The following is a 12,979-nucleotide window of genomic DNA, read 5'->3' as shown; positions in this document are numbered from 1 at the left end:
CAAGTGGTTGATAATGTGACTATACGCTGCTATAACATGTTCAGGCGTAGCTTATAAAGTATTAACATTAGTTCAAGAAAGTGGAATTTCATGTGTTTTGCCCTAATGGGATGGGCTGTTACTCAATGTGTGTTTTGTGTGGTATGATTAGGAATATGTGAAAAGCAAGTCAGTGGGTTGAAAGTGAAACTGATTCTTATTGCCAACTCTGATGACTGCTCCACATTGGAGACTCATATAGTGTCATGTCTCAATTTCTATTTAACAGTCATTGTCATAAAAAGATGATACATTTGAGTATCGTCACCTCAGGGTTGATGAGGAGTGCTGAATCTAGAGTAGCGGTTCTCTCATGGCGGACCCCCAGGGGTCCTTGAGGGGGTCCCCAGCAAAATGAGTTAACACAGCATCACAATCACTTATAACCACTTTAACACTATAAACATTAGCTCACAACGATTTACAATATCATTGTGATGTCTTTTTTTTTTACTTTTTAAGAACACAAATATCGTATGGGGGTGTACCTGCCGCAAAATAATTTCAGTGGGGGTCTGCGACTAAATACATTAATTCATTTGGGAGTCCTCCTTGACATGAAAAGGTTCGAGTCTCATTTATGTAGAGTATAATTGCAGTAGCAGATTTCTACCACACGGTGGCAGCGCAGAGTCATGCATCCCCTCACAGTTCAGTCCTCTTGACGTCAGGGTGGCGTCACTCCCACGTGGACTCCGCTCTCAGAAGTGTATTAAAACCAGACCTAAATAATAAATAGTTTTAAATTAGGCCTGCAAAATACTTTCCAGTCCCCATAAAAGGCTTCTCCTTCCCCCACACGTGTTGAGAAAGGCAGAAACTGTCTTTGGTGCTGCTTACCCGAGCCTTTAGTGCCTTTAGTAGGGATACTCAAAGCCAAACTGCAGAATCTAAAAATAGAGCAATCCATATGCTGCTAGCCCCCTCCTCCTCTCAGATTATAGGATTTTATGCATTCACAAGAGAGCTGTTTTTTAGGGGGGAGAATGATGTCTTTCAGACTGGCAAGAATAATACTGTTTTACAGCTGGCGACCACTATTGTTTTTACACCAAATAGCAACCCAGCGTTTTGATGAGTGACCTTTCATGTAGGATACTATAACTTATCATAATGAGTGAATGAGTCATATTTTCTAGCAGCGCCTGGTGAAAAATAACTCACTAGCATAGAAAGTCAATAGCACTCAGCGCTGCTAATAGAGCGGACTGTGATTAAGAGGATGGAATTAATTACGGCATGGTTCAGATTCCCCTGTTTTATTTTTTCTTCCTTCCCTCTTCAGTATTATAATCAATTTCCTGACCTCCAGAGTAACATGGTGGAAATTGGAATCCACTCTGAAACGAGATCCTTTCATCTTTTCTTCCTCTTTCATCTTTCCTCCTCTCTCCATCTGTTTATGTCCTTCACAAGTGTTGTGTTCTGTCTACCTTTATTAGTAAAGATAAAGTGAAATGAGCAAAGGAGATGCATGGAGAAATGAACATTTTCCTAGAGAAGCAACACACGTCTTTTTTTCCCCCCAGCTCAATGACTAGAAAGCACAAGGCACTTGTCCTTTGCTTTGATATCACAAACACACGCGCACGCACGCACGCACGCACGCACGCACGCACGCACGCACGCACGCACGCACGCACGCACGCACACACACACACACACACACACACTGACTCAAAGGTCAAGTCAGCTGCTGTGTTCTACAAATGGAAGCTCACGTAGTCATAGTAAATACCAGCACTTGTTGCATCATACAGTATGTGTATCATTTCGTCTCTGTCGGGTGGAAACCTTGTATGTCCAAAACCGTTAACTTTTTATTCAAAAATACCAAAAATGGTCAATCTACAAGCTCACATCGCAACTCGTTGTGAGCTTGTAGATCGGCTATTTTCAGTACTTTTGGTACGACACTCTTGTATGATGAAGTAGGGCATTCATTTACGAAAAAACATAAAAAGTTGTAACATGGAGATACAAGGTTTCTGCCCGACAGCGATGCAATTCAAACACGCCTCTCTGCCATTCCTGTCCTGATGGAAATACACATGTGGCATTCAGTAGTACTACAACCGTACGCACTGTATGTGCTCCAAGTCCAAGTGAGCATTCCATGTGCACACACACACACACACACACACACACACACACACACACACACACACACACACACACACACACACACACACACACACACACACACACACACACACACACACACACACGCAAGGGTATGGGGGGTGGGACATATCAAAATTCATGCGCACAGTACCTCAGGCTCTATGCTTGGTAACTGTTATGTGATAACGATTGACTCCAGTGATGCTTGGTTATAACTACCGTTATAAAAGAGAATTTGTTTCAAGTAATGTCAGAATCTATAACAATCCCCATAATCCCATGCCTTTTTATAATCACATAAGCAATCCCAAAACAATGATTGTCATTGGTTTGGATAGTTGTAATTGCTTATTATAAAACGTAGCCTACTCAATGATAGGAGCATATCCATCTGCCAGACTCCACAAGTAGATAATTGTTGATTTACTTTCAGACTCAATGTTAAATATGGAATTGCATCACTAAATTCACTAGTCAACAGAAAATGCAATTACCTATATTCTCATACCTATATTCCACAAATAAAAAACATGTACTTGCAAACAGTCTCCTTATTTCATACGTTTTCAAAGTGTTAGATGTAGTGATAGTTTCCAGTTCCTGTCTGCATCAAAACACTTCACTCAACGCCACAACATCACACTGATCTGTGAAAGGAACTAGAACATTTCTAAGTGTTAGGTCACCTACTGTAACACAAACAAACTGTTGTCTGACATGATATGTGGTGCCCTCCTTTTCCCTCCACACCAAATCTCCTTTGGCGAAAATAGCCAATCGACAACCGCACACTCACAATTGCAATTTTACCAATGTATACCAAATGTCACCCCCAAATGAAACACAATTCTAGGGGAATTGTAGGTGTGATGTCATGTCAGATGTCAGATTTCTTGTGAGGCGTTTGAGGTCCGCGTGAATGTTGTACACCCACCATACGTGAGTAGATACGGGTTCAGAGAGGATCTGTCGTGTCTGAATATATTCATTCAGTATTAATAGCCTAAATACTGTATGAACGTGTATGCGCTTAGCTGCATTTCCTGCATATTTTGCACCCCCGTGCGTGTGTTAGCGCGCACACGCGCGTGTCTACTTGACAGGCGTCTATAATTGGAAGCCCCCCTTTCTTAATTTGGCCCCTCTGGGGGGGCTTTGGTGACTGTGTGGGATCGCTGTGGCAGTGATTAGGCCGGCCGCACGCTGCGGCGCGGCGCTCTTACTGGGCCAGCCAATCCACGGTGGAAATCAAAAAGCAGGATGCCAGGAAATGGATTGAGTTGAGTGAGGTCACGTCCCACCTGAGGGAGCACACAGCACGCGCTTCAGAAGGGGGAAGAGCCAGGACATGCACCAAGGGATTATGGGAACGCACAGAGGCCTATCAGAGCCTTCGAGGGTTGGTGGATCACCTTGTAGGGAATTATTAACCACTTACTGTAAGTCCTGTATACTTAGTCGTATGGCGAACATAGCAGATCTGCATGCTCACAATGTCCCGTTGTGACTATCTGATTTTAGAAATTTTAGAAAATGTTAAACAAAAAAAATGCTATTTTGAGAGTATTTGAAAAAAAAAAAAAGAAAACCTTTGCCCATAATGACATGCCCAAAATAGGGTTGTCAGGTTCAAAGTGGTTAAGGTGCACAGGGAAGATAAAGGGCTGGTCCCGTTTGAAAACGGGTGGAATTAGGGGAAGTATATATAGGGTGCAGTGGGCAGGTGGTGTCTTGGCAGAGTCACGGGTGAGGTGGGGTCGTTGAGGTCCCCGTGGCTGTCAGTCACCCCATGGGTCAGCCACCCCTGGTGGAGGAAACGCTGTGATGTAAACGGAGGAGCGATGATGAGGATTGACTCTTCTAAACTCCTCCTTCTCAGCAGTCCCTCCCTGCTCGCCATCCTGCCAGGGGCACATTCATTAGGAAGAAACACAAGCATGATTGAGACGTCAGATTAATTAGGAGACGGTGGCACCGAGAGAGAGAGAGAGAGAGAGAGAGGCGCAGGAACTTGTCTTCGGGCCGGACATCATCAGGACGAGATTTTTTGGAAGACCCTCTTATACCTCCTCACACGTCCGTACCTCGGTGAAGACGTAAAATGTACAGAATCACTGAAATTGTTGATTTTCTTCCCTCTTTGGTGCGTTTTGCGGGGCCGTTGTTTTGCCGATGTGTTGGATTGTGAACACTGAGGAACTTTAGCCGTGCTCTGCCTTGCTTTGGATTCTTATTGGTTGGACTTTGGATTGGAGACTCAACCCCATTATCCCGCTCTCTTCCTTCTATCCTCTCATCTATGTCTTCCACTCATTTATAATCGTTTACACACTTTAATAACTTGAACCCTAGCATGCCTATTCTGGGGCGTGGGAACATTCGTCAAAAATAGCAGACCTACAAGCTCAGAATGGGTTGCGATGCGACCCGTTGTGAGCTTGTAGATCAGCTTTTTTATTTTATTTTTTATTTTACTTTTGGGCTTTTATGCCTTTATGGATAGGATAGGACAGGTAGGCTGACAGGAAATGGGGAGAGAGATGCGGAGGAATATGCAGCAAAGGCCGTCAGGATCGGGACTCGAACCCGTGATGCGGGTCATGCTACATTGAGCCTAGCCGTAGCCTGGATCACTACGCCAGCAGTCCGTAGATTGATTGATTGATTGATTGATTGATTGATTGATTGATTGATTGATTGAATACTTTATTAGCCGGTTACAAAAAAAAAGCACAGGAAAGTACAGTTCAATACAAGGTCTGCTAAGAGGATTTTAAACCCAAGAAAGCCTATGGCTTGTTTCCATTGGGGTCCTTTGCTCTATTGCAGCTATTTTTGGCAAAAAGAGCTTAAGTGTAGACGGGGAAAAAGCAAGTACAGTTGTAACTCAAGTCCGTTTCTCTAAGAATAGAGGGTGGTTAAATTCTCTTCCCTCATTCATCACTCATTGTCTTTATTTATCTCTTCCTCTCTCTCTCTCTCTCTCTCTCTCTCTCTCTCTCTCTCTCTCTCTCTCTCTCTCTCTCTCTGTCTATCTCTCTCTCTCTCAGGGCCAAAGACATGAAGAATCGTCTGGCTTTCCTGCGGAGGAGGAATGAATCGCCAGGAAGTAACCCGGGCAGCAAGTTTGACAAATCCATGAGGTCAGTCAAGTAAGTGCATGCCCACTGCCAAAGACTGTGTGTGTGTGTGTGTGTGTGTGTGTGTGTGTGTGTGTGTGTGTGTGTGTGTGTGTGTGTGTGTGTGCGTGTGCGTATGAATACTGTCCACGCGGAGTGATTACCAGGTGGACACACGACGCACGCACGCACACGCGCGCGCACGCGCACACACACACACACACACACACACACACACACACACACACACACACACACACACACACACACACACAGAGAGAGGGAGAGAGAGACAGACAGACAGAGTGGGCAGTAGCAGGGGGCAGTGAGGTCTTGTAAAGTGTGAAGTGACTGGGCTAAAAGGCAGGAAGGAAGGATAGATGGAAAATCCACCTCCTCCTGTACTGTAACTGTAGCATGAGGAGGAGGAGGAGGAAAGATTGCATGTGCCATCTATTGTTGAAGCGCTGGCTGAGGTGATGAGGTCATGTTTGATGCTGAGAGTTAATATCCTGTAAAGTAATTTTAGAAGGAGAAACAATGACTTGAACCAGTCAGTGCTTTAGTGGTTGATCTCCCACAGCGGAGGAGTTTACATCCTATGAAACCCTACACAGTAAACTGTTCATTTATTGCGTGAAAATGCCCTTAGAAGTTAAATTACACACTGTGTGTGTGTGTGTGTGTATTGTAGTGTAACTGAGACATAGACATATCGTCACTGTCGGGCGGAAACCTCATATCTCCCAAACGCTTGCTTTTTTTGAGGAAATGGAGAAAAAAAAAGAACCTGTGTTTCCAACGGATCCAATGTAGTTATTTTAGTCACAAGCTCTTGTTAATGCGTTTCATTGGTTCACTTCAGTGTTTATAAAACCCACAGACACACTTAACCACTTTCACTTAAAAAAAATATATATATGTTTCCACCCGACAGAGACGATGCGTCGTTTTTGTCAAAGTCATTTCACCGCAAGCCTTATATATTTAATCTTACAATGAATATCGGAAAAAAGCAGATCTACAAGGTCTCAAACTCGACACATTAGGAGCTTGGTAGATCTGCAATTTTTGCCGTTCATAAAAGATTCTGAAAATGTTTTAATTATTTCTTTAAATTTGGTATATTTTTGAAAAAAAAAAAACATTTTATTCCAGCGACCCCCCCAGAAGCAAAGATTTGAGTTACAAATGTTCGCTTTTGCACACATTTTCAAGATTTTTCAAAAATAGCAGATCTATAAGCTCATAACGCGGCACTCTGTGCCGCGCTATGAGCTTGTAGATCTGCTATTTTTGAATAGCCAAATTGAACGGGTTAAACAAGGAATAACATAGAAACGTAAACATAGCCTACTGTATTTATCATCTGGCCATAAGGCATCACTATATATATACAGTATTCTGACAGAATTAGACACTTTCTCACTTGACAACGAGAGCGGAATTGTCACATGAGCTGTGTGTGCTAAAAATAATGTCTGCTGGCAGAATTCTGCCTATTAACTTCAAAGGCTCTTTTCCTCATGGTATGACACCCCAGATGTGGGCAAAGTGCCGTACGTCACTGTAAAAGACAACAATGAGAGAGAGGGGAAGCAGTGGTGGAAAGTAACTCAAGTACAGTACATTTACTCAAGTACCTTCTTACAATTATACACGCGGCGGCGGTGGTTCTCGACCTTTTCTGGAAGCCAATCGGCTGCCGCGTTAAGTGGTCAGATGGGTGGGCCTTATTTTAATGCTCAACCAATTGATTGTGATCGACTTGGATCAATGGAACTCACAATTTAATTTCATGTTTTCGCGGTATCACAATAAAAAGTAATTTTTCAAGGTTTTCAAAGTTTTTTATAGTTTTATATTGATGTTCAAACATCAATAAAATCTTATTGTTTCTGCAATTATTTGGGGGCCCACTTTACAATTTCCTCATGGCACCGCCAGTGGGCCCCGGCCCCACAGGTTGAGAACTACTGACATATACAGTACTTCTTCCACCACTGCAAAGTACTGTACGTTACTGTAAAGACAAGAATGAGAGGAAGGGGGTGAGGGGGGAGGCGGGGGTGTTTGGGCTGGGGGGGCGGAGATGAGAGGAGGCGCTTGGGCCTCAGTGCGTCTGGCCATTGGCCGCCTCGTCCTCCGCCCCTCCCCCTTGCGCTCCACGCTGCAGTGTGAGGGATTATAAAACCCCAGTCACTGAGCATCTGCAGGCAGACACACACACAGCTTAATAACACTCACACACACACGCTAGTTTCAGCCTGACTCACTAGGCTAGAGAAACCCGTGAGTGAGCGAGCGAGTGAGTGCAGTGAAAGAAAGAGAGCTCCCTGCAACGGCAGAAGAGACGAGAGAAAAAACTAAAACAACAGACATTGTGGAATACCTGTTCGTTCCCCACTGCTTTCCCACTGGTCCGTATAACAGCAGAGTGTGTATTAGGGGAGAAAGGCTCTTCGGATGGGTCTCAAAATGAGGAACCTTGCTGAGATGGGTATATTAAAGAACCGCTCCGCTTTCATCTGCAGGCCCACCCCAGAGGAGGCACTCAAGTGGGGAGAGTCCCTCGACAAGCTCCTGGTGCACAAATGTAAGTCTCTCTTATTTATTTTACCCACATTTTTGTGCATGCTTGTTTAGCATGGCAACCCGTTTTTTATGCCAAAATATGTGACACAACAGAAACATGGGTTTGAAGTGGAGTGCTGGCGGCAAAGTGAGAATACTGCATGCATGTGGTGTGGGGTGGAGTCAAGTGCACAGGAAATATGCTCATGTTGATTCAAATTAAGCATGCATGCTTGTGACATAAGCCCCTCTGTCTGTCTGTCTGTGTGTGTGTGTGTGTGTGTGTGTGTGTGTGTGTGTGTGTGTGTGTGTGTGTGTGTGTGTGTGTGTGTGTGTGTGTGTGTGTGTGTGTGTGTGTGTGTGTGTGTGTGTGTGTGTGTGTGTGTGTGTGTGTGTGTGCGCGCGCGCTTTCCTCTGCAGTGAATGGCTAGAGTGCTGCCCGCATCCCTAATCCCAATGAGTGAATGAATAGAACCAATGCATTAGAGAGAGAGGGGGAGAGAGAGAGAGGTTGAAGTGTTAAGTCGGGACAGAGATTACAGCAGACCATGTAGTGTTACTATTTTAGTGTTCTATTGTTCACATTGTACTAGTTGTGACACCTCTGCTGTCATTGTGCAGTAGTTTGTCCCCTCTGGGAAGGAGCACAAATTCAAACAATCCTGCAATAATTGTGAGTTTGCAAATTTTGCCAAGCAGAATATTATCAAGCAGAATGGTCAAAGCAGCAGAATTTTACTACACTACGGTCAAAGCCGCTCACAACGTGCCATGGCACGATGTGTTGTGAGCTTACAAGATCTGCTATTTCTGGTGCAGGACATAAGTCAACGAGCAGAAAAGATAGCAGAAATAGTTTTACACATAGCCTCCGTTGTCTCTATTCTTAAGCTTTCACTGTGCACTCTCTTCCCTCGCTTCCCTCACATCCTGTTCTCTCGTACGAGGTGACGGCCAAGAGATTGGCTCTTATTGTCAGCGCAACTAAAGGGATTCATGGGAACGGAAAGGTGCTTACAAGAGGACAGGGTGGAACTTCACTTCCTGCTATTCTCCCGGCCTGGAAGTCTTTTTCCTCAAGCCATTAACAATACCCAAACAATAAAAAAAAAAAAACTCTTTGCCAGAATTAGACAAGCAAAGTTATCTCCACACACACACACACACACACACATACACACACGCGCACACACACGCTAAAATCCACTCCGGATTTTGCTGTACCCACGCTCAGGGAGAAACAGTCAGGTCTTTGTTCATTCACGCTGTGGGAGTTTAAGAATACAAAGAACTCATGCTGAATAACAGCAGAGTATATTGGAAGGATGGGGTCAGAGGGGTGATGAGTTATATCCGTGACTTCATTGTGGAGAGCATGCAGGCTTGCAATTCTTTCCCTGCTGCATGACTGAAAATGCCACCAGGCTATTTTAAGTGGTGCAAATTTCAGTGATGGCTTTTAGCTGTGGTGTTAACGTGACTCTCGTGTCTTGTCAAGTCATCTCCTAATGATTATTCTCTTCTTCTTCTTCTTCTTCTTCTTCGTCTTCTTCTTCTTCTTCTTCTTCTTCTTCTTCTTCTTCTTCTTCTTCTTCTTCTCCTCTCCCTCAGATGGCCTGGCAGCATTCAGGGCATTCCTGCGCACAGAGTTCAGCGAGGAGAATCTGGAATTCTGGCTAGCATGCGAGGACTACAAGAAGATCAAGTCACAATCGAAAATGGCCTCCAAAGCCAAGAAAATATTCTCCGAATATATTGCCATCCAGTCCTGTAAGGAGGTGAGTGAGAACAACGGCAGCTCCTTATTTTACCTTTATCTACCGTCCCATATTCTCAGAAGCCTTTCATATGCAATAAATGTTTTTTTATTATAGGTTTTAGGTACGTAGGTTTTTATTCTTAATAACATATCCCGGGAGGAACAAGGCACTAAATAAAGCCGTTCCTGCCTTCACTAAATAGGAAATAGCAGCCGGGTGCCACCCCTCGTTAGCATTGTTCCGTTGACTAAAGACGTGAAGTCATGAATGCGGTAGGCTTGTCAGAGCGGGTTTCCTGATGGGGGATGGAATGAGTAATCTGGAAAAGGATGTGAGCTCATCATGTCTGATGAATAGGTTCCCGTTGGTTGCCTTGACACGAGCAAAAATAGGCCTTTACTCTTTCCTTTGCGAGTTCCCCCCCGTTTGTTGCAAGCGCTGGAAAGAATATTGGAAATTTCATATCAGCGCCTGAACACAACAAAATAACCCTCCAAAAAGTAATAGAGCACTCGGTCTTGAAATGATACATTTGCCATTATACTAAACTTTGTTTGTCTCTACTCTGCTTGCCTCTGCCTCAGGTGAACCTGGACTCGTACACCAGAGAACACACCAAGGACAACCTACAGAATGTGACACGCTCCTGCTTTGACCTCGCACAAAGGAGGATATATGGGCTAATGGAGAAGGACTCGTACCCGCGGTTCCTGCGCTCAGAACTCTACGTGGACTTAGTCAACCAAAAGAAACCCAGCTCCACGTCCACCTCCTCGTCGTCCTAAGAGACGGGAGAAAGAAAAAAGCTGAGAGATTTCAGAGAAAGACAACGACAAACGAGAAAAAAAAGATTTTGGGCAGAGACTTGAAAAAACAAAAACAAAGCACGGGGCTGGGTAGGGCTCACACGTCTTTATTTGCCTTTTTTTTTGTTGTCGTCTATGTTTTTATTTGTAGGTTCTGCCATCCTGTTCCACTATGATTGCTATTGTTATGGTGTGAGAGGGGATGGCGAGGCTATGGCACTGCGATAGGAATGTTGTTTACACAATAACCGCGTGGGAAGGATGGATGAATGGATGGATGGATCGATTGCTTGTTCCAACAGTAACAGGCTCATATGTCCCAGGACCGAATCGGCAAGCATATCTGCTCACTGTCATGTTCGATCGCTGTCTGTCCTCGTGTATTTAAGTTCTTGTCCGGATGTACTGGAGAAATGGAGGAGGGTGTTGAGACATGAAGACAGTCCGGTACTGTTTTGTCCCTTATTCCTTTTCTGTTCCTTTTGGACTTCCTTAAGATTCACCTCTTTGTCCTTTGATACCATTTCAGTGCTGTTGGTACGACACCTTTCTTTTTGCCTCTTTGTCCCTCTTAATGTCTCTATTGTTTATCACTTTCACGAGTGTCTAAAGTGGTGGTGCGGGGGGATGCGTTTTTTTTTTTATTAATTTGAAGTCTGAATGACTGGGCGAAAAGTAACTTTTTTTTGCCCTTTCACAGTCAATATTGCAATAGAAACAACACACACACACACACACACACACACACACACACACACACACACACACACACACACACACACACACACGCACGCACGCGCGCGCGCGCCTCTGTCAAACACTGCATTCACTCATTGCCCCTCTCCAAAGGGTTCCACCTCATTCACTCCAAAGACTATATCGCAGGACACGATGAGAGACTGACGAAGACAAAGACCATGCACGGAGGAATGGGCAGAGGACATTAATCTACCAATGATAATGGATGGATCAAAAGCTGTGATCAAATGCAGTCATGTGCCATGCTCATGTCGAAAAGCTGTCCGAAAACCTCCGATGACAGGAAATACAGGAACAGAAACGAAAGGCTTGAAATTGCCAACCCAGAGCAATTTCCCATTCACATTGTAGCTTCACCTGGACAGTTGAACGAGGAAGCATTCTCAGGACATTATGGCACTCAACTATGAAGCTTCCAAGCTTGGTTTTTACTGTCAAATGTTTCCCTTGTTTTTCTACACATTTCAATGTTTTTTTTGTTGTTTTTTTCCCCCCTTTTCCCTTTTTCTTTTTAAATCTATATATGCTTTAGGTTCAAACCTGCACTCCATAGGTATACTGAGCAATACTTGGGAGATTGCTCATTTCATAGACACAGTTGAGAAAATATTGTACAAAGGTTTGCCTATTTATTTAGATTACCTTGCTAAATGCTACTATCCCCAACCTTCATCCCCATCCAAAGCACTCGGCTGAAAGCTCTCACTTCCCTCTTAACCACCGAACAGGTCCAATGCTGTCCTGAATTTTAAGTGCAATATTTTGTTTTTGTTTTGTTTTTTATATATATATTATTTTTTTGTTCATTTATTTTGAGTAGTTTTCAATTTGTATGAGGAAGATAAATGGCTTGAGCCCTGTATTAACTTTATTTGTTAGTTGTGTCGCAAACAAAACTTACAGCTATAAGGTTGACTTACAAACTTAAAAGTAAATAACCGTGAAGCCTGATTTATACCCAGTTGCGTGCTGGTGTGTCACGCACCGAAAATAGCAGATCTACAAGCTCGTAGGCCGGGCTATTTTCGGCGTGCGATGCGGTGCGCAAACAACGTATAAATGAGGCGCAAGTAGTTCCATGAGTTTTTAAGCGAAACATACTAACTGTGTGTATTCCCTGGCAGCAGGCAGCCGGGGCATTGTGGATGTAAATATAATTCTTTTAGAAAATTGCTCGAAAAAGAAATTAATAAAAAAAACAATGAAATAAACAATAGGTCGCCACATGTGATGAGTGTGTGGGATCTGGCTGTATCTATGTAAATATGAGAGACTCAAAGCTATAAGATAACATGTATTGTTATACAAGAAAACAAAAAAAACATAGGTGAGCGAGGGCGAGGTACGCGGACCGCCCTTTCCCCCCTAGTCATACACACTGCTTGTAAGGAGTTTTATGAAATGCATTTTATCATTTTCACTGTTTACAATTCAAAACGCATCTCCTATGATAGCAAGCGAAAAAAGACAGTAGAGTACATTTGGTGTCATTGCTAAAAAGAATAAATAAAACAACCAACTGGTGAAATAAGAAGTCCTGTCTCTTTGGAGTTTATTTTACTTTCCTTTTTAATTATATCGTCTCTGTCGGGTGGAAACCTCATTATGTCCAAAACTGTTACTTTTCAGGATTGAAATTAAAAAATAGCAAAAATAGCAGATCGACAAGCTCGAAACGCGTCGCTTCGCGCCGCGTTTCGAGCTTGTGGATCTGCTACTTTTGCTGCCTCTGTGTGACGCTGTAGTATGATCAAGTAGGGTGTTAAATTACGAAAAAACACAAAAAGTTAGAATATGG

The 12,979-nt window shown here is 43.5% G+C and overlaps 1 protein-coding gene across 6 annotated transcripts in view; it reads left to right on the top strand.

Annotated features, from left to right (window-relative positions):
* rgs3a (regulator of G protein signaling 3a) overlaps nt 1–12,688 on the top strand; it is a 216,347-nt gene extending 203,659 nt beyond the window's left edge. For all 6 annotated transcript variants that reach the window (XM_084047372.1, XM_084047374.1, XM_084047373.1 and 3 more), the window contains 4 exons: nt 5,214–5,315; nt 7,817–7,878; nt 9,468–9,634; nt 10,201–12,688. In XM_084047372.1, the coding sequence (XP_083903498.1) occupies nt 5,214–5,315; nt 7,817–7,878; nt 9,468–9,634; nt 10,201–10,401 (532 nt within the window). In that variant the 3' untranslated portion in view covers nt 10,402–12,688. The remainder of the gene's footprint in view (nt 1–5,213; nt 5,316–7,816; nt 7,879–9,467; nt 9,635–10,200) is intronic.
* The last annotated feature ends 291 nt before the right edge of the window (nt 12,689–12,979 follow it).

This window comes from Gymnoscopelus microlampas, assembly GCF_963454915.1.
Source record: "Gymnoscopelus microlampas genome assembly, chromosome: 21".
NCBI classification, from domain to species: Eukaryota; Metazoa; Chordata; class Actinopteri; order Myctophiformes; family Myctophidae; genus Gymnoscopelus; species Gymnoscopelus microlampas.
This window is presented reverse-complemented; position numbering and strand designations above follow the sequence as displayed.